General features: G+C 43.2%; 1 protein-coding gene across 4 annotated transcripts in view; it reads left to right on the forward strand.

Annotated features, from left to right (window-relative positions):
* Positions 1 to 25,339, forward strand: part of LOC144681604 (inter-alpha-trypsin inhibitor heavy chain H3-like) — a 106,959-nt gene that overhangs the window by 19,035 nt on the left and 62,585 nt on the right. For all 4 annotated transcript variants that reach the window (XM_078543338.1, XM_078543336.1, XM_078543340.1 and 1 more), the window contains exons 6-13: positions 57 to 219; positions 329 to 439; positions 528 to 656; positions 742 to 858; positions 10,753 to 10,921; positions 14,636 to 14,761; positions 19,079 to 19,260; positions 23,073 to 23,258. In XM_078543338.1, coding sequence (XP_078399464.1) covers positions 57 to 219; positions 329 to 439; positions 528 to 656; positions 742 to 858; positions 10,753 to 10,921; positions 14,636 to 14,761; positions 19,079 to 19,260; positions 23,073 to 23,258 — 1,183 coding nt within the window. The remainder of the gene's footprint in view (positions 1 to 56; positions 220 to 328; positions 440 to 527; positions 657 to 741; positions 859 to 10,752; positions 10,922 to 14,635; positions 14,762 to 19,078; positions 19,261 to 23,072; positions 23,259 to 25,339) is intronic.

Here is a 25,339-nt window from a genome sequence, read left to right on the forward strand (position 1 = left end):
AATATCATATTTGTATAACATTTTAACTCCTGCTTTTTATTTTCTAATTTATGAAGAGTGGCTGGAAGAAAAATGGAGAAGTTTAAAGTATCAGTAAATATTGGACCAACCAAAAAAGTCACATTTGGACTAACATATGAAGAATTATTAAAACGGAACCTGGGGAAATACAAGATGAATATCAGAGTAAAACCTCAGCAACTTGTCGAACGTTTCCAGGTACATTTCTAAACCAGCAACATTACTAATATGTTTTAGTTGTGGCTGTTTTTGATTTTCTTATTTGATGATAATTAAATTCTCTCAAATTTTGAATTGCTCTTTCCAGATTGATGTACATATTTTTGAACCACAAGGCATTGCCTTCCTGAATGTTGATGCAAAGTTTCTAAAAAATAATCTAACTTCAATTGTGAAAAAGACTCTTACTGCAACAAGGGTAGGTAGCTTTGTATATTGTCTTTCAGAAAAAAACTTTACCTAAATAATAACTATAAAATTTAACATTGAGTCACTGCTTCATTCAGGGACATGTTTCCTTCAAACCAACGCTTGAACAACAGCGCAAATGTCCTAATTGTCATGAAACAATTCTGGACGGAGATTTCATCATAGAGTATGATGTCAATAGAGACCTGTCTGCTGGTAGTGTTCAGGTAATTGAAAGTTATACTTAAAATCAAAGTCTCATAGGATTCTTTATTCTGGTGATTTTTATTTTATATTTTGTATTTTTTTCAGATTGTAAATGGATACTTTGTACATCATTTTGCGCCTGCTAATCTATCCAGGATTCCTAAAAACGTCATCTTTGTGATTGACCACAGTGGATCTATGTCAGGGGCTAAAATGCGTCAGGTAAGAAAGGTATTTTGGTGCGGATGGGAAGGATGGAAGTTCCTGTTTTTCCTTTCTTTTCTTACCTGGCCTTTACACAAGCTGTGCCTAAAAGAGGACTTAGTTGTTCCACATATCCATCAACTTGAGAAAGAAAGGAAAAACTTTCATTTATATAGTAGCTTTCAGTGATTTACAGCCAATGTAAGTAGTGTAGTCATTGTTGTAGGAAACACAGCAGCCAATTTACACACAGCAAGGTCCCACAAACAGCAAGGTGATAATGGCCAGGTAATCTGCTTTAGTGGCATTGGTTAAGGGTTAAAAATTAGCCAGGATGCCAGAGAGAACTCTCCTGCTTTTCTTTGAAGTAGTGTTATGGGTCCTTTTACATCCACGTGAGAGATAGATGGGGCCTCCATTTAACATCTAATCTGGAAGGTGGTACTTTCTCTGTACGGCTCTGGAATGTCAACCTAGATTTTGTGCTTGAGTCGCCTTCTGATACAGAGGCAAACATGCTACATTGAGCCATAGCTGACACCAGATGGTGTTCAACTGATCACTAGGAAGCACATGATAGTGTTTCAATGAAAAGTATCCCTCGAATTCTTCCCCCCCCCCCCTTGATTGGGCTGCATCTTCGTCCAGTGCCACTGCACAGGAAGCTGATGGACATGGGCATCTCTGGTGACAAGGAGGGTTGAGTCTGTGGATTCCATCTCAGTGGTATTCTGCTTTGGTGCTCCGGTGTCCTGCCTCAGCAGTAAGAAAACACTATAGCCTGAATTTTCAGCTCAGTGGGCAGGCGTGATTGGTGGGCCTGGAAAAGGGTTGGGAAACGGACCGCTGACTGCAATTGACCCCTGACCACGATTTCACGCTGGCTGGCCAGTTAATAGCCAGCCAGCGTGAAATGCGCACTGAAAAGCTCAGTGCTGCTGGGGTGGGGGTGGGCGGAGGGCGGGCAATGACGTCAACGCTGGCCAGTGCTGACAGAAAGCGCCCTGAAAGCAGAAAGCTGCCTCGGGGAGCTGAAGACCCGAAATCCAGGAAATAAAGGGCAGAATTTTCCACTCATCAGGCGGGAGTGTGCCTGACATGAACTAGCATAAAATGTTGCGCAACATTCTGCTCGGTGGGTGCAGGCAGGAGTCAGAGCCGCATCCACCATTAATTAGGAGGCCAGTTAAGGCCCTTGACAACCCATTTGATGGCAATTTAACATTGTCCGTGCAATTTGTCGCTCGTTGCACAGGCAAAACCGGCAGACGGACAGCCCTCAATTTGCAAAACCTCATCCACGGGCGGGATAAAAAGGGTCAGCAGCATTGTCAATGTGAGTAGCAAGGAGTTTTGGAGATAACTTGCTGCTAGTGGCTTAAGGATACTTGTTAGCTAAATCTCTGATCTGGGCTTCATTCTTAGCATTTCCAGGCTTCATTTCAGGACTTCTTGGTGTCTTCCAGGCCCATTGAGGATTTGGGCCGTGTGGACCCTTCCAAGTATCAGACAGCATTCCCTTACCCTGGTAATAGGGATTGTGGTCTCCGCTGGAGGCACCTCCTCTGAGGAGGAAGAGAGGGGTAGAAGAGAGAGGAGGCCACATGTTCCAATGCAGCTTCCAGGGGAGGGACCTGTGGGAGGAGAGGTGCAGGCACAAAGGGCGCAGGGCCAACAGGTAGTCCAAGGCAGAAGAGGGCACAGAGGATGCCACTATCTTGCTGCCAGGGTTTACAGGCGGCGATGCAGCAACCTCAATATGTCCGATGCGCAATGCCGAAGCAGGGTCCATTTCTCCAGGGAGACAGCGACCTCCATCTGTCAGATGATTGGGCCTGAGATCAGCTCTGACTATGTAGGTGGACGCCCCATGCCAGTGGCTCTGAAGGTCACAGTGGCCCTCAATTTCTATGCTTCCGGCTCTTTCCAGGGGTCAGTGGGGGATCTGTGTGGAGTTTTCCAATCAGCTGTCCACAGTTGTGTCAAGCCGGTGACAGAAGTTCTATTCAGGCAGGTATTGACTTTCATTCATTTCCATATGGACGAGGCTAGCCAGGCTGAGCGAGCCAGAGGATTTGCAGGGATTGCTGGATTCCCCCGCGTCCAGGGTGTCATCGACTGCACATATGTGGCCATCAAGGCACCAGCAGGTTAGCCCGGTGCCTTCGTTAATGGGAAGGGATTCCACTCCATGAACGTACAGGTAGTGTGTGACTACAGGATGCAGATTCTGCAAGTCTGTGCAAGGTACCCTGGCAGCTCCCATGATGCGTATATCCTGAGATGCTCCCAGGTGCTGAGGGTCTTCAGTGCTCCAGCCCGACTGGATGGCTGCTGGGTGACAAGGGTTTTTCCTTGATAAAGTGGCTCACGATGCCTCTCTTCCATCAAAGAACAGAGGTGGAGCAGGGGTCAACAGGAGCCATGTCTCCACAAGGGCGGCGGCGGAGAGAACCATAGGTCTTCTCAACATGTGCTTCCAATGCCTGAGCCGTTCGAGGGGAGCACTGCAACACCTTACAGAGCGGTGTCACTGATAGTGGTTGTATGCTCCACTCTCCACAAATCTGGCACTGGCAAGGGAGGAGCCACTGGAGGAAGAGGATGTTGATGCAGCTGCACAGGCCCCAGATGATGAGTCCAGTAGTGAGTCAGAAGATGAGAACAGTGAGGAGAAGGTGGAGCCAGATCTCAGTAACCTCCAGGGAGGCAGGGACTCCAGGGACGCCTTGATCCAACACTCCTTCAGCTACGAAGAACTGCCAAATAAAAACTACCACCTCATGCCAGGGCTGCTGCCTCCATCCTGGATCACAGAAATGACCCTTTCCTTGGCCCCCAAGATACACCCAGTGCCTGTGCAATAAAGTTTCGAGCCACCCACGTCCAGCATTTCATACTGGCCTACTCTGCACCTACAAAATAAATGAAGCATACTCAGGCCAATAACACAAAAGTAAATGTAATTTAGTGTTGGAACTCACATAGTATTGAATGGAACAATATCCGGTGTTGGTAGTCACACCATTAAAAAAAGAAAAACAAAATGGGGGAAACAAAAGCTCACCCGTGACCAGTCCCTCTTGTGCTTAAGGTGCTTTAAACTTATGTTTGCGGGTGCTATGTCTAGGTTCTTCCACCTCGCTGGCACTGGCATTGGAGACAGCCTGCTGACTCTGCTGCCTTGATGACCTCGGCTATCGTCCTCTGGCCAGTGGAGCCTGTGCTGGCCCCGCCTGAGAGGGAGCGGCCATTGCCACGGATTGCATCTCCCGTCATCGCAACCTCATCAGATGCCACAGTCACTGGCAGAGGGACAGAGGAGCTGCTGCCATCATCCAGAGTGCCCTGAGAGGAGCCCACAGAGACGACAAGCAGCTCTTGGGCCCAACACAAGGTCGCTGTGGACCTCTCTGCTCGCCATTGATGGATGGGCACCTAGCTGGGATACTGGATGCCCCATCCATCTCACACATGGACACTGACCAGCTGAGGTCATTGCCTGTGTGAGGGCTTGCAGGTCCGAACGCAACCCCAGGAACCCATGATTCTGTTCCTGGAGCAGCCTCTCCATAAGAGTCGCCACTCTCTCCATGGAGGAGGCATTGCACTCGGCCACGAGGGTCAACGTAGTGCCCACGCTCCACAGGGACTCCTCCACAACCGAGATCATTGCATGCATACCCTCTCGGATCTTTGCCAGATCCTCCGGCATGTTATTCACAATAAGAGGTTGTGGTGGAAGAATTAATCTAGGCTGGTCTTTTGGTTCAAGCTGGTTTACTTTCAAGACAACTCCTTAGTGCTACTGACTTCCAAGTAGCTGCCACACAAAGTGTTCCAGCTGTATCTTTTTATTTGATTTAGATGGGATAATCAATGCCCATCACCTGTTTAACTAGCAAGAGTCTTTAACAAGGTGATTGCCATATTGACAGATTCCCCTCTTTTCTTTTTAAATTAAAACTTTAAAAAGAACTTAAAAAACATTTTTTTAAAACAAACAGAAGAAAATAATGTATCCTATTTCCACATATATAATTCCCGTATTTCTGTTACCAAATATATATATATATATATATATATATATATATATATATATATATATATAATCAATTATAAAACAAAAAAAAGAAGCTTTTTTTTCATTGCATCATTATAAAATAAGACACCCCTCTTACAATACATTTAATAATTTCTTAGAGCAGAGCAGGCACTTATTTTTGTAAAACAATCTGATAGTTGGTGACTTGTGTCAACCCATTTTATCTTAGAGATCTCTCTTCTCTCTAACATTTCTTTTATGCTGGCTAGGGATATTCTTAGCCTTTTTTCAGTGACACTTTTCGTGGAATTAACGTTGTCCCAAAGAGACCGGTTATCAACAAAACATTCTATGGGCAAACCTTTCCCACATTGCCCCTTATATATTTCTGTCAGTATATTGGATAATTAAACCCCCATATCTAATGCTTCTACCAAGGCTAGTGTTTCAGCAGCCAAGGTGCTTTTCAATACCCTTTTTATTTTCTTTGCCTCCCAAGCCAGCGGGCAACATTTATCAATCTTTCCCACCAAGAATATGATAGATGCTGCTGTGCTAGAGTACCCACCTGGAAGATTGGTGTGTGAAGCATCGCTAAAAATGACCAACCTCATCTTCTGAATCACCCAAGGCTGGAAACTTGAGCACACATCTCTCAGAATTTAATTTTAAGTGATTTATTTGCTCTCAGAACTTGCTCAACTGTAGTATGTTTCATCATGGGACTCAGCTCCAATATATCATAACTAGCGTCAGGCCTAGTCTGAGTGAACAACCAGTTCAACTGCCCGATCAAGCGTCTTAGCTGTTCCATTTCTTCCTTGGTAGCAGGATCCTCCTTTTGTGAGGATCTACCACGAGTTATTAGAATATGATTAACATTTTTCTAGATAAGATTGTTGATTCAATGTCACTCCTAACTTGCTCTGCTTAATGTCTAAACCTATGTATTTAAAGGCCCCTGAAGCCTGACTTCCAACCTGGAATTCCTTCTTTATCTTCTTGATTACCCATTGTTCAAATTCTGCAGAGCGCCCCCACAGGAAATCAACATGCATGACAAAGATTCCAGCTAGTTTCTCTTTATGGTACCAGTAGAACATCACAGGGGTCTGCCTTTGACTGAATGCAACCTGTTTTCAACAGGACAGACCTCACGGAAAAATACCAAACTCTTGACGCATCATTCAATCCATAAACACACTTGCTCAGTTTCCATAGCTTTCCTTCTACATCCCCAGCTTCTTTGGGTGGTTTCAAAAAAACTTCCCTTTGAAACTTCTCCCACGGTAAAAACGCAACCTTTATATCAGTCAATTTGCACTCCCAGGAATAGGATGCCAAAATAGCTAAAACAATCTTCAAACTCACTTTCCCTGCAGTAGGTGAGTCCATTCTGACATCCTGATCTCCTGGTCTCTCTTCAAAGCCTCAGGCTACTAATCTTGCTTTGGCCTTATCTGTACAGATCCATCTGTGAGATAAAGCTGGCTTTCCTCTGTCAGGTATTTCAGAATATACCCCAAATTCCTTCCCAGCTTTCTAACTTTTTCCATTTGGCTTCCTTTATTAGCTTATTTTTCCAATTTATTAGCAGCTACTAGAATCTCTCGGTCATTAGGACTTCTATTGAGATTCATAGCTTGCTCTCTAGTCCTTGTCCTTGTTAAGCCTCGACCTCTACTCACATTCCTCTCCCTTTCTGGATTACTACTATATGACCTTTCTCCCGTGCGAGCAGAACCCCGTTAGCAAGTCTGTGATTTTTTGCTAGGGTCACGACCATTTTCTGGTCCACTGTCAGAACTCATACCGTGCTTTCTGGGTTTCCACATCTAGCGTTATCTGAGCCTTCTTCACCACAGATCGACTCAATAGTAGCGGTACCTCACTAGAAACCACATCAGTACTAATAAACAGATTGATCCCTGCTATCTTAGGAGGGAGGACCACCCGTTTGGAGGATGTTAATGTATTGTTATCTCCGAACCTGAAGCAGGTAGAGCTTTCATACTCCTTGATCTTCCACCTCATCGAGAGACTCCAGATAGCAGTCAAGACCGTAGAAGTGCAACCACTGTCCAGAACTGCACAGTTGAAGGAATCTACCATCAAAATACTCATCACCAGATTCAAACTCTCCGTGATCAATACGATTTCATTATGGCAGTCACCATCATCATTTCCAGTTTCAGATGAATCCATCTTCAAAAACACAATTCCTTTGCTATGGGCAGTTCATCACATAATGATACTGGGAATCACACCAGAAATACCAATTAACCATTCCTCCTGCATTTTTTGGGTTCAAACGCCTACGGTCACCATCCCAGACACGCTTCTTGTCCCGACTTTCAAATTGGCTAGGTTTACAACCATTTTCAGACCTCTTGTAGTTAATCCAATTTTTGTATTGGAATCGTTGTCTAATATTTGGTCGACCTTGAAATTCGGCCACCATTGAATCCTCCATCCTTTGTTTCACAACATAGTTGTTCGCATTTGCTAAGTGGCAGGGAATGACTGTTTCCCCAGAAATTATTTTAGGGCAGCAGCCATTTGATCTAGGAGAGATTCTTTCCCCTGGAACTGAACCACTGTTAGTACTAAAAGACTATCAATGTGAGAAAAGCACGCACAGTCCAGTAATTTAAATGTCAATACCGATTCCAGAATTTTAACTTCAAATCTCTGTAGTCTCCTGTACCATTTATTAAAATCCATGATTTATTCTTCCATGGACTCAACATCTGTTTTCCTAAACCTATCAAAGATCGTCCAGGCTTCATATGCTTCCAATAACTCATCCTTTTTATAAAACTTATCCAAAAATAGTAACAGAAGGTTCAATCCCTCTTCATGATCCAAATCACCCACTTTCCACTCTGAAAATACCTCACTCCTTACCTTATTTTTGGCTGGTAACGATAATGCCAAAGGCCATACCTTGCTTCTATGCTCCTCTGTCCTTTCAGGAGAAGACATCCCATAACAATATTGAGAGGTTGTGGTCTAGCGGAGGACCCCCATACCTCCTCATCCTCTCCCAGTACGAGCGGTATGGAAGTAACCCGGTTCTACATTTCAACTTCAGCCTTCCATTGCTGATAAGGTTCAGAGTCAGAAAAAATTGGTGGATAGTCATAGCTTGCGATTTTACACCATCCTTCCGCCATCCCATAACTTAAATTGTCAGCAACAGTACACTTCTTTTCCCTCAGAGAATTGAGACAAAAATCATCATACACAGCAATCAATCAGCAAAGCTTAAAGTTCATCCTCTGCCATCATGTTATTCACAATAAGAGGTTGTGGTGGAAGAATTAATCTAGGCTTATCTTTTGGTTCAAGCTCATTTATTTTCAAGACAACTCCTCAGTGCTACTGACTTCCAAGTATCTTCCACACAAAGTGTTCCAGCTGTATCTTTTTATTCTATTTAGATGGGATAATCAATACCCATCACCTGTTTAACTAGTAATTGTCTTTAATAAGGTGATTGCCATATCGGCTGCCTAATGGATGAGTCCAGAGGCTCATCATCTGCCTTCGGCTGAGCATCATCCTGGTCTCCAGCAGTCCTTGGACTGCTGGCGTCCTGGGCACTCTCTGCCTCTGCCTGCACCTCAAGCGAGTGTGAAGTGCCCTCAGCAACATGCACTGAGATACTAGCTACTGGCCTAATGCCCACCAAGGCGCTGGTATCTGTGTTGGCGCCTGCTTCAGAGATTGGGTATGACGCAGGTGTTTGGGGAGCATGGTGGTGCTCCGGGGTCAGGGGTAGCTCCTGAAGGTCATGCACTTCACTGCTCGGTGGCAGATCTAAGGGAAAAGAAGGACATGTCATTAGTTTAAATCATGACACTGTCACTATGCATGTCAGGCACCCTAGTGAGACAATAGAGGTGTGCATCTTGGTGCCATTGTCTTTCAATGATCAATAAGGAATCCAGTCTGGAGGCTCCCATCAATGATGCGACTGCACAAGAATGTTTGGACCATCCAAAACTCTCACCTCAGTGCATTGCACTCCTACCTTCATCTGACACCCCAGCCTCATCGCGGCCGGTTGATCGAGGTGCATGGTGCCTCTCGAGTTCCAAGGCCTCCTGCTCGTACTGGGAGAGGATGAGGAGGTATGGGGGTCCTCCGTTAGACCACAACCTCTCAATATTGTTATGGGATGTCTTCTCCTGAAAGGACAGAGGAGCATTGATTAGTCCACTCTCCACCTGCAGCGCCATTGCAGCCGGGCCAACCCCAGCTGAGGAGCACCTTGCAGGGCACATCCGAGCCGTGGCCCTCGAGCCGCAAGACACTCAGTCAAAGCAGCCATGGCTCAGACCCTTGGCTGGCTCTGGCGTGATTCACAGTTGGCACTCAGACTCTAACACCCTTGAGCTCCACAGAGGAATGGCCAGCCCAAAACAATTCAACACACTGACCCATGCCAACACGGTATTCACCTTTCCTGCGTGCAGCAGGTCATTGAAGCGCTTCCGGCACTGCACTCATGTGCGTCACACCGCGTCATGGCTACTCACCCAGGATGCCACCTCCTCCCATGCCTTCTTGGGTGAGGTGTGGTGGCCTCCTCCTCCCATATCTGGGGTCAAGGGTGTCCCTTCTGGCAGCCATCGCCTCCAGGAGGGGGGGGGGGGTGGTGGGGAGGCACTCGTCGGAAAAACAGGAGGCTGAGTGCCCAGCTGACCTCACCTCCCGCCTGGTCTCTGCATCCTTGTTTGCAGCCATGTCGCTGCTGTAACTCCAACGTGGGCAGCCTCCCTGGGGCTGCCTATGCCATTTTTGAACTGGCCGCCAGGTCGCCCTAGAGACGGCGGACAACAGGCCCCTTCCCACGCCCACCCCTTCTCGGAGGTTCTCCAACTGGCATTCATGCTGGGCGGGCCTAAATTGGCCCACCAGCGTGAAATTGTGGTCGGGCCCCCATCGTGGGGAGCAGTCGGCTTCCTGACTGCTCCCCCCGCCCCCACCGAGCCCACCCGAGGAGGGCAAAATACTCCCCAAAGTTTTTAAAATCAGGAAAAAAATGTCCAAGCATCACAATCAGACACCTGAACAAATAGATTATAAAAGTGCTGTCCACAGATTTCTATTTTTATTTTATTTAATAATGGAAGCCTCATCCTGCCCCTGGATGATGTTTCATGAAAAGTGCAAAGGCCACCTGGCCAATTCGCCTGTCCTTAAGATTGGATGGACTAGGTAAAATGACAGACAATTGCGCTGTAATGGGCTTAATTGCCGTCTTAATTGTTGGGGGCGCACTGCTGACATTTAGCGCGCACCTGCCAACCGAAATATCGCGTAATTTCACACCCGATAGGGTCGGGCACGTGCCCGCCCGATCAATGTAAAATTCAGTTCTATGTTATGAAGCGTGTCATCAGGTGAACAATTATCAATTAATGCCAGAAACACTGATTATTTCAGTCCAGGATTTGAGCTTTCACTGATGGACAGAGAGCACAGATGCATTCTCACTTTGGATCAATAGGAAATAATAGATGCATATTCACTCTGACCTAACAAAGACCTCATTAAGAATATAAGCAGAAATCTTACTAGGTTAAATTCAGACTAGAATATGTTGTACTTCAACATTCTTAATATTGTTAATATGATAATATTTGGCTTAAACATTTATTGAACTGCAGTGCAAGCCAAATTCAAATTATTTGGTCAAAATTCATTGTGAGTTCAGCTGTGATTCCTAGTGGCCATCCTCTCAGCATAGCACCACAGCAAGAAAAATGGCATCAAAGTCTGTTGAGCACTACAGTTAATGTGTATTAAAGTTGATGCTCTTAAGTTACAGTTGCAAATTGATATTTTGTCCCTTCCAGACAAATGAAGCTCTTGTAAAAATTTTAGATGATATGGACACAAAGGATCATTTTGCAATTATTATCTTTGATCATTATTTTGGAACATGGCGAAATTCCATTTTTCAAGCAACTCGGAACAATGTGACTGAAGCTAAAGATTTTGTGCGAACCATTTCAGCCAGAGGAGGTAAAGATTACAGTTTACTACAATAAAAAATGAGAATGTATTGTACTTTACTTCAAAATTCATTAAAGGAGAAGGTAAATATAGGGGGGTACTTATTCTTCAAAGTATACCACCAATTTTTCTCTGCAGGAGAATTATACTCTGAGCTATTTCTGTTTTTAAATGCTAAAATAAACTTTTCATAATACCTTTCACATCCTCAAGATGTTTTTTTTTAATTTATTCATGGGGTGTGGGCATTTATTGCCCATCCCTAATTGCCCTTGAGAACTGAGTGGCTTGCTAGGCCAGTTCAGAATCAACCACACTGCTGTGGGCCTGGAGTCACATGTAGGCCAGGCCAGATCAGGACAACAGATTTCCTTCCCTAAAGGGCATTAGTGAACCAGATGGGTTTTTATAATAATTGACAATGGTTTCATGGTCACCATTAGAATTCAAATTATACCACCTGCTGTGGTGGGATTTGAACCCAGGCCCCACCCCCACCCCAGAGCATTACCCTGGGTACCTGGAGTACCAGGCTAGTGACAACACCACTACACCACCACCTCCCCATACCAAAGCACTTTTCAACCGGTGAATTACTTTTGAAGTGTAGTCTCTGGTATTATATTGGTAAATGCTGTAGATAATTTGCACACAGCAAGGTCCCATGAATACAAATGAGATAAATGACCAGTAACTGTTTTTGTTGATGTTGGTTGAAGGACAATTCTGACCAGGGGCAGAATTTTACATCAGCGGGATTTTACAGTCCTGCTGAAATCAATGGACTTTTGAATGACTCACCACATTTTATGGCCCCGCACCCACCGCAATGGGGCTGTAAAGTTCCACCTCAGGACTCTTTTTCAAAACATGCCATAGGATCTTTTACGTGCAGAAGAGCAAGCAGATAGGGCTTAGGTTTAATTTCCATCTGAAAGATGACACCTGCCAATTTAGCACTCCTTCAATACTGCACTGAAATGTTGTGTGCTCAAGTTCTAGTGTGGGGCATGAACACACAACATTCTGACTGAGGTGAGGTTACCACTACTAAGCGAAGTTGCCCGTACAGGTATATTGGAATGCATTGTCCATGGCCAGGATATCTCGGATGGTGGAGTTTCCCTTCAGCGGCAAATATATCCCTGCCCATACTTGTTGCTCTGCAGCCATTTCATGCTCCAATGAGCGTTAACTGGCTGGAGGTGGAACTTTTGACCCTCAGTCAAGAGGAAATCCCATCTCAACCAATCTGATTGGTCGGCAGCTCTCTAGTCCATGCAGCGCCAGAACTCCATTGGTCAGCACTGGAACTACAAATAGTCCCTAGAGCCTAAGTCCCAGGAGTCCAGGACCAGGTATGTTTTGGGGGTCTTAGAGCGGGGAGGGTAGGTGAGACCTGGGAGGATGGACAGAGGAGGGTTAGGGTCTCTGTGGAGAGTCCAAGTGGGGAAAGGGAGCCCCCGCAGGGGTCAGATCTCTTTTGGGAAGGGTGCCTGATGTTAAAGAAGGTTACTGATGGAGGCGCCACCCACCACCACCTTGTTGTAGTACCCTTTTGTGAAATTGGTCTGTCCTCACATCTGACTCACTACAAGATAAACACATTCTGCAACTTGTAGCTCTAAAAGATAGCATGGACCGTTCAGAGAGCTATTTAAAGAGCTCATCCATTATACGCAGGTTCATTGTGGGTTTTTCCTTCTAGGCTGCAGTTTAACTTCAGGGCATTTTTTTAGACTATTTTCTGACTTCTACAACTAATGTCTGAATTCTTCCAGCTTTTTTATGGGGCTGCACTGCTTTTGGCTACATTCAAAACATTTTCAGCACAGTTGTGAGTGATTTGGCACAACTGCCTTCAGGCTGGACTGAGGGGGAAGCAGTCAAGAAACAGGAGTGAACACGAGAGAGAAGAGAAGGTAGAGAGTACTGCGCAGGAGGCCATACCTATAGCTGGTCTGCAGGGAGAAATTCTCCAATTTCACTCTGGAGCAGTGTACCAAACACTTTTGCTTCACAAGAAGACAATGACCAAGCTAAGACACGCCTGGTGCATCAACAACTCCAACCTCGCACCAAGGCATGGACAGAATTGCCTGTGGCTGTCAACGTCACCCTGTCCTCAGCTTTTAGCAACAGGCAAAATCCAAGCTGCAGCAGGCGGCATCAGTGTCATCTTCCAGTTTGTTGTTCACTGTTGTATCTAGGAGATCACTGGGCTCTCTAGGCCAGGCGGAACAACTACATCTCATTCACAAGGAACAGAGCAAAGCATGACAAAATAATACTTCTTGCATATTGCAGGCTTTCATGGACTGCAAGGTACCATAGAATGCACCTACATAGCCTTGCGAGCTCCCCATCTTCAGCTTAGCATCCTTATGAATGGAAAGGAGTTCCACTCAATCATCATCTAGCTGGTTTTTGTCCACAGGCAACACACCATGCAGATTTGTGCCCAATTTCCTAGCAATAGTCATGATTCCTTCATCCTCTCTGCCACCTTTATTCCAACCACTCTATCAGGTCACAAGCTGGCAACTGGTCAACAAGGCAATAGCCTTTAGATGGAAAAGACACTTTGGATGGGTGTGGTGGGCGGCCTTGCCAGAGGCCTGTCTGAATTTTGAACACCTGAAGTGAAAGGGTCAGGCGAAGGTTAGCTTAAAGTGTCAAAGTTGAGCAGAATTAGAAGTGGCTAAAACTTGTCATGAAGAGTATATGTGGAGAGATGCAAGTAAAAAGGGAAATAACAGATAAAGTGTGAAGAAAGCCTGCACAATATCTCCTCCAGCATCGCCATTCATCATGGCCATGTTTGTAAGATACTTATCCCCTGCCCATGATGGTCAGTACGTTTCTTCCAGAAGATAGAGGATAAGCAGGTGGGCTCAGCCTACTCCCATTGTAGTCTCCTGCTGCAAGTAGTACACAATCTTCATCTGCAAGAACGAATAGCATGTCTCAGTGTCATTCTTTTGAGACATTTAGACTCTGTCTATCATGATCATATAGTTTGCATGTTGTGAGTAAGACATGAGGAAAGGGAAAGTGAGGGCTGTTGTACTGGTGAGATTAAGAAGTGCAGAGAGAAGGCAATGGACTGTAGTGTGTTGCAGTGTTTTTGGGAGAGTTTAAGGAAGCAGGGAATGAGGCTGCAAATGGTACAAATATGGGGCAAGACTTGTTGAGTAATAAGGAAGATTCTTACCTCACAAACTCTGGTAAGGTCATTGAACTTCTGCATTGCAACTATGCCCTTAGACCTAGTCCTGGCATTAACTCCCTCAGAAATCTCTTCCCCCGGTAGTGGTGGTGTTTCTTGGAATGATTTCTACCCCAAACAGGGTGTGTCTTCTTCTATCCACCAAGACCTCCTTCACTGCATCAGAGAATTTGGTTGTTCTCTCTGGAACTCGGGCTGTCTTTAGCAGAATGAGTTTTGGCCAGTTCACTCTCTGCTGTCAGACAGTGGCACCAGCAACACGACCAGATTGGGTGTAGTCTACAGCTTTGGACATAGGAGCACTTATGGCTCATTTTGCTGGAATTTTATCCCATTGAACATTTTCTGATGGTTAAAAACAGCCAATCAACTTGTGCTTTAACATCTAAAATTTAGTTGCCCAATTTAGGTATTGGTAGTCTCACACAACCAGATAAATTTCCATCCACGCTGCAACATTTTAAAAGATAAAGTAATGTTCCCTTTTGTTACAGGAACAAATATAAATGATCCTATGTTGGAAGCAGTGAAACGTCTGGACAACGCCCATAAAGAAAAGCTTTTGCCTGAAAGAAGCGTCTCCATGATTATTTTGTTAACTGATGGTGATCCAAATGAAGGTTAGTGGAAATAAATGCCTTATATTTATGTCTTGTGAAAATCTGTCTAACAGAATTAAATCTTGAAACTGGACGGGGACAAACAGGTGATATCAGGTCTTGTATTCTGATGCTTCCTTTGCTGCTGATAAAAAGTTCTTTGAAAACATTGTAATATTTCATAACCGATGCCTTCAAATAACAAAACACAAAAATAGGAAAAAAAATCTAGTGGACCTTCTAGAAATTGTTGAATTGGGGGATTGTCCATTTTACAACTTTGGGGCTCCATTAGAAATCTCCCTGGCGTTATAAAGTTGATCTTCCAGACAACTTTTCTTGGTGGACACATATAACTTTATTTACAAGACGGCAGCAGCAATTACATGTGCGCATCAAACTCTATAACTAAAGAGGAACTCTCTACTACAGGTTCCCCACGCTGCTAACCCATTGGTTTACACAGATCATGTGATCTTACATCCCAGAGTTATTCTTAAAGCTACAGCCCTAGGTTTATCAAACTATAATTACTACATTCCCCCCCACCCTTTAACTTTTCTGTACATTTTGTATTTACAAGGATATTTATCTCATGACATTACAATACTAACACAGGTCATGAAATTACAAGTTCAGCTTTTCAGGTGGTTTCCTGATCCATGTGGAATGTAGTAGCTCCACGACTACTACTTTTGCGGGAACCGCATTCTCTGGAGCTGCATTAACATCAGGTACGTCATTAGGCACAGGCAATTCAGTGTTTTCCACTACGACAGAGACATCGGGCATGTCTGTCCTTGATTGAGCAACTTCAACACGAACCACTGGTTCAGTAATGGTTACAGGTGGAACTTCATTTTGTTGGGGTATTTCTCTTTTTCTTAAATGATCCACATGGTTACAGGTGATCCTGCCCTTCACTTCCACATGGTATGGCAATGGTCTGGTCACAGAGCTTCCTCTGTGGCCAGACCATTGCCACTTCGGTCCTCCACCAAAATTCTTTACATATACTGCTTCTCCAACAGTAAATTGTCGCTCACGACTATGCAAATCATGAGTCGCTTTTTGGTTCACTTGACTTTTCTCCACCTTCCCCTCCAAATTGGGAAGTATCAGGCTTAGCCTTGTTCAAGGACAAGGCCTCATCAGTAATTATGCGTCCTCTTTCTACTTGTCTTCTTTCTACCACAGAATTTAGTCTTGGCCTTCTTTTTGACTTCACTGTCGGCCAGACTTCTCTCAGATGCAATCTCAACTTGTCTTAGTTCAGTAGCTGAGCTACCCATGACTTCATTATCTACTCGAATCTTGGAAAGTTCTATGACTTTTGCTTTCAAAGCCTCTTTAGCTTCACTTAGCTGATTCTTCAGCTCTTCTGTCTCCTTCTTGTATTTGTTGGTTTCCTCCTGGAAACTTGAACATTGCTGCATCTTCTCTGCCAACTGGTTCTTCAGTTTGTTCAGAGAGTTGTTAAATTCTTCCTGTTTCTTTTCATACTTTTCCAGAGGCACAAACTTTGACCTGAGGGATCCTTGTAGTGTGTGTAGGACTTTCGACAGGTTTTCATTTGCTTTGCGAAGCACACTTGTTTCATCTTGAATTCTGTAACACAGCAGAGTCTCCTTTGGTTTATTCTGCTGTTTTTCCATGGCTTTGTTTAAGATAGCCTTAATTTCTTCAGGTTGTTGAATGGCTACACACTCTGTTTCCATCCAGTTACGGTCCTTGGACTCTCCAGGCTCTTTCTGAAATACCTTGCCTTGTCCCTTTCTCAACTCAAGACCTTTTCCTGCTTCCTTTTGAAATCTCACTGACCAATCAAGGTTAGTTTCCCTCAACCAATTTTGACCTAGGAGACTTGGTTCTCTGCCTTCTAATGCCATCACTGGTAGATGTGCCGACTGGTGCCTGTAATGAACAGTTACTCTGGTGATACTTTTTACTGGATTTCTTTGCTTGTGTACATTTTCAACTTGGCAGATGTTGTTCCAAATTTAATTGTTGATCACCTTTATTTAAATATCTGAAAGTGTGTTCTTCTATTACAGTGGTAGAAGCACCCGTGTCTACTTCCATTTTTAAGGGTTTATCATTCACTTGCACTGTGACAATAATTGGCTCTCAACTTTCATGTTGAATAATGAATAAATGTCAGAATTGGTTGTTTCTGGCTCTTCTACACCTCATTGGGCTTCGATTGTTGTCTGGAAACCTGTTTAAATCTCACTTTGCAATGTTTCATGTGTCCACTTCTGTGACAAAAGTAACAGTTTACTTTTTTAAATTGCCAATCGTTAGGAGTATGATTGTTTCCATGTTGACAAAAATTAGTTTTCAACTTTGCTGCTAAGCTGTTTCCTCCCAATTTTCAGTTAGCAGGGGCTGTTTCCTGCTTGGTGGCAGAGCCCCGGCTTTTCGCATCACTTTCAGCTGACTGTTCCCACCCAACTGGGAGAACGGCACCATTTTGCGCCCCTTGAATCGCTTGTGAATCCCTTACAGCGCTTTCCATCACCAGCGCTATTTCTAACGCTTTCTTAAAATCAAGATTCACTTCAGTCAGCAATCTCTGCTGAACAGTGACCTCCTGCACGCCACATATCAAATGATCTCTGAGCATGTCATTCAGGGTTTCACCAAAATCACAATATTCTATTAGTTGTTTAATTTCTTCAGGTAGGTAGCAATGGTCTCCCCCGGGGCTCTATTCCATGAATTGAACCTGAAACTCTGCATTGTGACTGAGGGCTTGGATTGGAAATGTCCCTCAATGAGGTCAACTAATTCACTGAAGTTCTTTGAATCAGGGGCACTGGGGCCATCAAGCTTCACATTAAACTGTAGGTTTTGCTCCCACAAATACTTAGGAGAATCGCTCTCCTCTTTTCCTCCCCCGTGATTTTGTTGGCAGAACGCAAGATGTTCTATATATTGAGACCAGTCACTTGTGGCTGGCTCAAAGGGATCGATTCTGCCAAACTGTGACATCTTGGATGAGTATATATTCCTTTCTTTTTAATAAACTTGGATACTTACAATCGCTGGGCGAGATACAGCAATGGATCTGATTTAACTTCATTGCCTGTTTATTATAGAGTTGATCTTCCAGACAACTTTTCTTGGTGGACACATATAACTTTATTTAGAAGACAGCAGCAGCAACTACACGTGTGCATCAAACTCTATAACTAAAGAAGAACTCTTTCCTATAGGTTCCCCGTGCTGCTAACCCATTGGTTTACACAGATCATGTGATCTTACAACACTGGGTTATTCTTAAAGCTATAGTCCTATTTTTATCAAAGCTATAATTACTACACCTGTATTCATTTCCTTAAGCTGTCTGAGTTAATTCCCACAGCCCTTAATCTATTAGAGCAGTAGTGGCACCCAGGACTGTAACAGTTGTCCCTTATAATCAAGACTGGATTTCCATATCTGAAAAGAAACTACTTGCATTCAAATAGCACCTTTCATGATCTCAGAACTTCCCAAAGCATTTTACAGATAATTAATTATTTTTAAAGTTTAGTCACTGTTGTAATGGAGGAAATGTGGCAGCCAATTTCCTAGGAGACAGTTCTGCAAACAGCAGTATGATCATTAGATCATAGGATCATGGCCATATAATCTGTTTTCTGTGATGTTGGTTGAGAGATCAATATTGATAAGGACATCCGTGAGAGCTCCCCTGATTTTCTTCAAAATAATGCCAAGGGATCTTGTACCTCCACCTGAAGGTGTTTGATTTCTCATCCGGAAAATTGCACCTCTGACAGTGCATTATTACTTCAGTACTATATTGTCAGTCTAAATTATGTGCTCAGGTCTCTGGAGTGGGACTTGAATCCACAACTTTCTGGCTCAGAAGAGAGTGCTACTATTGAAGCACATCTAACATCTTAAATGTATGTGCTCCTTCCATTTCTCTAAAGGCAGATTGAATCAACATTGGGTGAGGCAAAGTTCGGTTTGAATTGTAAGCTGTTTTATACCATGATTATGTAAAACATACAGAATAATGATTGATGAGAGTGGTTTGATATTATTTCTCCAATATACGTATGTGCATTATTACAAAAGAATTCAGTTGTTTAATAGAAGCTAAACTATTTCTAAAGTATATGTTCATTGCAATACCCGTTTCAGTGATAATTGTTGCTTACTGGTGGTTTAGCCATTTTATAAATAGGAGCTAAACTACCACTAACATAGCCTCAAGTCAAGCCTTCCATCCTTCCTGATAGAACCCTTAACAAGTCTGTGAAAATGAATTGTGTTCATTAAATAAATGATTCCAAAATAAATTATATTTGTTTATTTTTATTACAGGAGAATCAAACCCAACAAAAATCCAGCAGAATGTTAAAAATGCCGCCAATGGCAGGTACAACGTGTACTGCCTTGGCTTTGGTTATGATGTTAAGTACAGTTTTCTGGAGAAAATGGCACTGGAGAATAATGGTGTAGCACGGAGAATTTATGAGGATTCAGATGCTCCCTTACAGCTCCAGGTAAAATGATTATTAGATGTTTACAGATATTGGCTCACTTAATATGGCCCATAATTTCCTCAGGGATGCTCCCATTGCTCCCGTAACTTCAACGTAAGTGTAGCCAAAACCCTGTTGACAATAATTAACTGGGTTACAACTGCAATTCCAGTAAAGTTATAGTAGCGGAGTGGGAGTATCTCTGAGGGTATTCCATGCATTTCACTCAGCCTTATCTTGACTCATTTTATGTACTGTGTGATATTAAATGGTATAATGGCTAGTAACTTGTATCTTGTAATTCTGCTGCTGACTTGTAGTAGTAGAAACATATTAGCTGTTTAATCAAATTTCAGTTCCACTTGAGGTGTTGCATATAAACCCAATGTACATTAAGGAATTTCCATCTGAGTGATTATAACCACATAATGAGAAACTCCTGGTTTATTTAGAGATGAAATAAAGTGGCAATTAGGTGCTGAATTTGTAATGTATGTTTGCAATAGCATAGCAGACTAACTAACTAGTGTCACATGAAAGTGGTTGCCACCGAATGCTGTATTATGTCTTTGACAGCTCAAAGATGGATCTCAAAAATATTGACTGGAAGATGTAGTGTGTGTTTGTCCCAGTTGCTGATTCATGTCAGTTCCTGAAATTAAGCCAAGTTTATCTTGGACATTGTTTTCTTTTTATTTATTCATTCGCATGATGTGGTTGTCGCTGGCTAGGCCAACATTTATTCCCCACCCCTAATTGCCCTTGAGAAGGTGCTGGTGAGCTGCCTTCTCAAATCACTGTGGTTCGTGTGGTGTAGGTACATGCACGCACAGTGCTGTTAGGAAGGGAAATTAGTTCTTTGGGCCTATATTAAAGAGGGTGTTTTAAACTTTTTTTCCCTTTTTTTAATGACACTAAATCCTATAAGGTGGGTTATTATAAGACGTGTCCGGTCAGTTCTCCTAGCTATGTGCATGGTGGCCTTTCTTTGACTCATATATGAAGTTCTAAATTCCGTTGTCAGACAAAAGGGGTAAAGATTGCATGAAGGGAGGACTGTGTCCTGCAATTTGTTGCTCAGTTAGCTGCTGAAGATATCAGCTTAAAAGCAGACATGATTCTTTACCAAAACATGAGGAATTGGTGTTGAGTAAAGCTGCCACATAGCACTTAATCTAGAACAGGCAGTACAACTTTTCTGAGTGAATGACAATAGGTACAAGGCATTAACTGAAGTGTCAGTATGGTGTCGCATGCTCTAATATCCAGGGCTTGTTGGTGATTCATCTACAGAGTGCTAAGCGGTTGTTGTTGAATCTCAATGTTTTCAACTGGCAGTCACTGTTTAATGGAATATAGTCTGTTAATGTGCTGTAGTGAGGAGATGTGGAAAAACAAAGGATATGTTATGGTGAATCATGTTTTTTATGCCATTTCAGAATAGTTCCTGATATCTGTTGTCTACCTAGCATGGGCTTAAAACCTGTTGTCAGTTCTTTGGTAACTCACCAGAGACTACATACACAAAGAGTTTCTGGCTTTTTACTCACTTATCTGGTTAGTGTTCCCCACTTCCTGTATTCTGACTTCATGTGGTGCTTTCCACTTCTGGTCTCCTCGACTGTCATCTGCTGTCTTTTGTTAACAAACCTGGCGCAGTTTGCTCCACCATTACTCGCTCCTCTGCGGCCCCTTGATCTTTTCCACTTCTAGACCTGTGATCTCCTGCACAGTCTACTCTCCAAAGTTGACTCTACATTTGGTGACAAGAAGTGGAAATTAATGCCATCCCCTGAGGAGTTTTTGGGGACAGGGAGCATTCGATCAGGTGGGACGGTGCCAGATGTGGAGCCCCACCAGCTTCCCACTTCTGCCCGTAAGTCTGTGACAGGAAGGCTTGTGGACAGTCTTCCTGCCTAGCCGCCAATCGAGGTTCTAAGTGGATGGAATCTTACCACCTTTAAAATTTTCAGAGGTTTGGACCAAAAGTGAGTCTCAATCCTGTTGGCTGCCGCCCTGCGCTGGCTTACCAGAGGCAACTAATTAGGAGGCTGTCTTCAGGAGCGCTGGCCAATTAAGGAAAATGGGCAGGACAGGAACTCAACTGGGCCAATAGGAGGGCCTGCAATGTTGCCCTGCTGGTGGTCCCACCCAGACAGATTGATCCTGTTGCGGCAGACAGGGGAACGTGAGGGCGTCTCAAGATGGAGGCTCTGAGGAATGACAAATTATTTAAAATGATTCATGGCCACAGCTGCCAGGCTAACATTGTGAAGAGGGATGCCCCCATCACTGAATAGTGTGTGACCCTGTAGAAGAAACTACCTGGGTGGCAGGAATGGGAAAGCGTCACTGTCCTCTGGTCTAGCACCAGGGAGTTTCTTCAAGGGACCTGCCAGGCTTTGGCCTGCAGTATGAGGCCCATCCACCACTGATAAGATCTATCAACGTTCCTAATCTAGTCCCAGTTGGTCAGGTAATTGGCATTAATTGGCTACCTGCTGCTGCCTATCAGCCAGAGGTCAGGCATATGTCAGTTGGCCGACCCAACGCAAAAATTTCAAAAATTCCTCCAGTACCCGCCACCAAAAGCAATTCCCTGTGGTTGGTAAGATTCCACCCTAAGAGAAGATTAGACTAAATTTCATTGTCCTTTCTTTATCATCTTCACAACATTACTTAGTATTACCAAAGATTCCCTGTATGTAAAATAGTGCTGATATTGCAGTTTCTGGCAAAAGTGAATTCCATATGATTTTCTGTCCATTAAAATTAATGCTGGAAATTATAAACTGTCCACCTACAATGTGCCCCTCATGATCGATGCATATGTTATTTGCCCTAATATGTCTAAATTCAGGGCTTTGAAACAAACTTCCCCTTGTTACTTTAAAATGTTGTAGTGATATCCAGGATTTCCATTCCTTGTGTTAACATTTCTCTCCTGTCCTCCTTGTTGTGTTTTCTCAGGCACAAATACACAAAGGGAATAAAAGGAGATTTGGCCATTGGTAGCCATTCACAACACATATCAAAATAAATGAACAATGTGTGGTTTCATGTATAAAGTACATCGTCACATATGCACTATACAGCTAGGCTATGTTTGAAGGACTTGTGTAAAGACATGTATAGCATTTCAGTATGACAGCAATATCATTTATACTTTGCGGATTGTATTTACACCTTGTTGCAGAATGACCAGACATGGTAAGCATTCAAAGAACTGTAAGGTTGTCAGAATTCTTTGAATGGGATAGCAGGAGCAGAGAACAGTATTGTGAGGAAACATTTTCCAACATGCATACTTGGGCAGTTACTTGGCATAAGAAGTCTTTGGATAGCCTTACCTTGCCAGCTCCCTAGGACTGCTATCTTCTTTCAGATTTGGGGCCAGGACCTCTGGGTATTTATTCTCTCAGCTATTACTTGCCAAGCTTGTACCAGTCTTTTCTGTGAATGATGTCCTTCAATGTCACAATTGACAGCCTCCCCAGCCTCCTTTTCAGCACTCTGCAGCATGAATCTCAGCGCTGCATCAATAAATTGAGAAGCCTGCGTTGTCAAAGAACTTTGCATCTCATGGCCCCTGCTTTTGTGCGGCAGGCAGGAACACTGATATTTGGCTGCTGTGGTGCTTTAAATGATTGTCAGCCTTAGCAAGCCAACTATACAGTGAGAGCAAAATTGAGTAGAAAAATCTTACAAATACTCAATATCAGGAGTAAATCGTCCTGCAAATGCTTCGATAGGAGTTCCCAGGCCAACGGTTTATCACTGTTGTGATTATTTAGAAAGTATGTCAAATTCTTTACTTTTTTTCTTTTTCACAGGGTTTTTATGATGAGGTGGCGAATCCCTTGCTTTTAGATATCGAATTGCAATATCCAGAGAATGCCATTTCAGAATTAACTCAGGCCAATTTTAGACAGTATTATGATGGGTCTGAAATTGTAGTGGCTGGCAAGATTTTAGACAATAACCTGGATTCACTCACAGCAGAAGTTTTTGCTCAAACTGTAAGTACTCTCTATCAGTTATTCCAATTCATTTATTTACATTTTCGATAAATTATAGAATACAGTATTACTGTGCAATAAGAAGTCGCCCATTATGCCTATGCCAACTCTTTGAAAGAATTACCTACTTAATCCGGATTCCCTTCTCGTTTCTCAAACTTTTCCAAAATGTTCTCTTACAATTAATTATCTACTTCCCTTTTAAAGGGTATTATGATGAATTCTGCTTGCATCACTTTTTCTGGGACCTGTAAAATTTTCCTAACAACCACTTTAACAAAAATCTTCGAGAATCTTAGAGATACAGCAGAGAAAGCCACCATGCCTGTGAAAATTCATTGAATAAGCTAAAGAATTAGTCCCACTTCCATGTTCTTTCCTTGTAAGTCTAGAAAATGTTTTCCTTTTCAGGTATTTATCCACTTACCTTTTTGGAAGTTATCATCAAATGTGCTTTCACTACTTTTTCTGGCAGTATATTTGAGTTCATAATAACTCGCTGCATAAAAAATGTTTCCCATATGTTGCCTCTAGTTCTCTTTCCAGTTACCTTAAATCTATGGCTTCTTGTTACCGACCCTTCTGCCACTATCAACAATTTTTCCTTATACACTATCAAAATCCTTTCGCATTTTGAGCACCTCTATCAAATAATCTCTTGACCTGCTGTGCTCTGAGAACAACTCTAATCTCTCCACATAACTGAAGTCATTCTTCCTTGGTATCATTCTCATAAAGCTCCTCTACATCCCCCCTAAGGCCTTGACATCCATCCTGTACAATGGTGCCCAGAATTGGCTGCAATACTCCAGGTGGGGCCTAACCAGTGTTTTATAAAGGTTTGGCATACTTTTGTTGCTTTTGCACACTATACTTCTACTTATAAAGCCAAGAATGCCTTCTTCAACAGCTTTCTTACTTGGTCTGCCACCTTCAAAGTTTTGTGTATATACACCCCGGATCTCTCTATTTCGGCACCTGCTTTAAAATTGCATGCATAGTGAGGCTTGACTGAGAGCCCAGACTTCCATTACTTTGTAGAAACAGATGCACACATTGCTTGGTTGATAGCATTTTTTCTCTTAGATCTATTTTGTCAATGGTTCAATGTTTATTTATATAAGATAAAGAGATGTCAAGTGTTTATAGTTTCCGCTATTTATACTTTAAAGGTCTGGTTGATTGATTCTTTTATAGTGCTGTAGTAACAACATTTGTTTGAAGAAAATTATGATTGGCTGTCACACATGCCACTGTTACTATAGGGTTCATTGGTTCTATACAGGGTGAATGGGCATGGAAGTGCTATGAGTTGCCATGGAGGGTATGAAGGGCCATTGGAGGTGTATGGAGGGCCATAGCTTGGCATGGAGGGTATGAGCACCCTTAGGAATGGGTGGGAGGCATGGATTGGCATGAATTGGCATGGATAAGGCATAGGGAGTGGGTGAGGTGCGAGGGTATGTGCGGGGTGAGAGCTAGAGGGCCTAATATTTAACAACACAGCTGGGTCAAAGTCCCAGAGATTCGAGACAGTCCTTAAGTTCACAATTTGCAGTTAATTATGTTTATGCAGGCCCAACTCCAGCATGTACCCTCCCCCAACATACCCCAAGAATGCAAATTGCACATTTCGGGGCATTTTCTGCTGAGGCGGGCTTGCCAAGCTGGGAAATTTCCTCATTCCCACTCCCCATCTCTAAGGTGAAAATCCAGCCCAATATTTTAAATGCAGCATATCCAAAATTTAGATAGTTTTAGCATTTTTTATAATCTACTCTTTCATGTGACATGGGCATCACTGGCAAGGCCACTATTCGTTGCCCATCCCTAATTGCTCTTGAATTGCAAAGCCATTTCAGAGCCAACCACATTGCTTGGGTCAGAAGTCACATGTAGGCCAGCCTGGGAAAGGAAGGCAAGTTTCCTTCTCTAAAGGATATTAGCGAACCATATGGGTTTTTACAACAATTGATGATAGCCACTATTACTGAGACTAGCTTTCAATTCCAGAATTTATTAATTGAATTTAAATTCCAACAGCTGTCATGGTGGGATTTGAACCTGTGCTTCCAGAGGAT

The sequence above is a fragment of the Cetorhinus maximus genome, chromosome 6 (genome assembly GCF_964194155.1).
Source record: "Cetorhinus maximus chromosome 6, sCetMax3.hap1.1, whole genome shotgun sequence".
In the NCBI taxonomy this organism is placed as follows: Eukaryota; Metazoa; Chordata; class Chondrichthyes; order Lamniformes; family Cetorhinidae; genus Cetorhinus; species Cetorhinus maximus.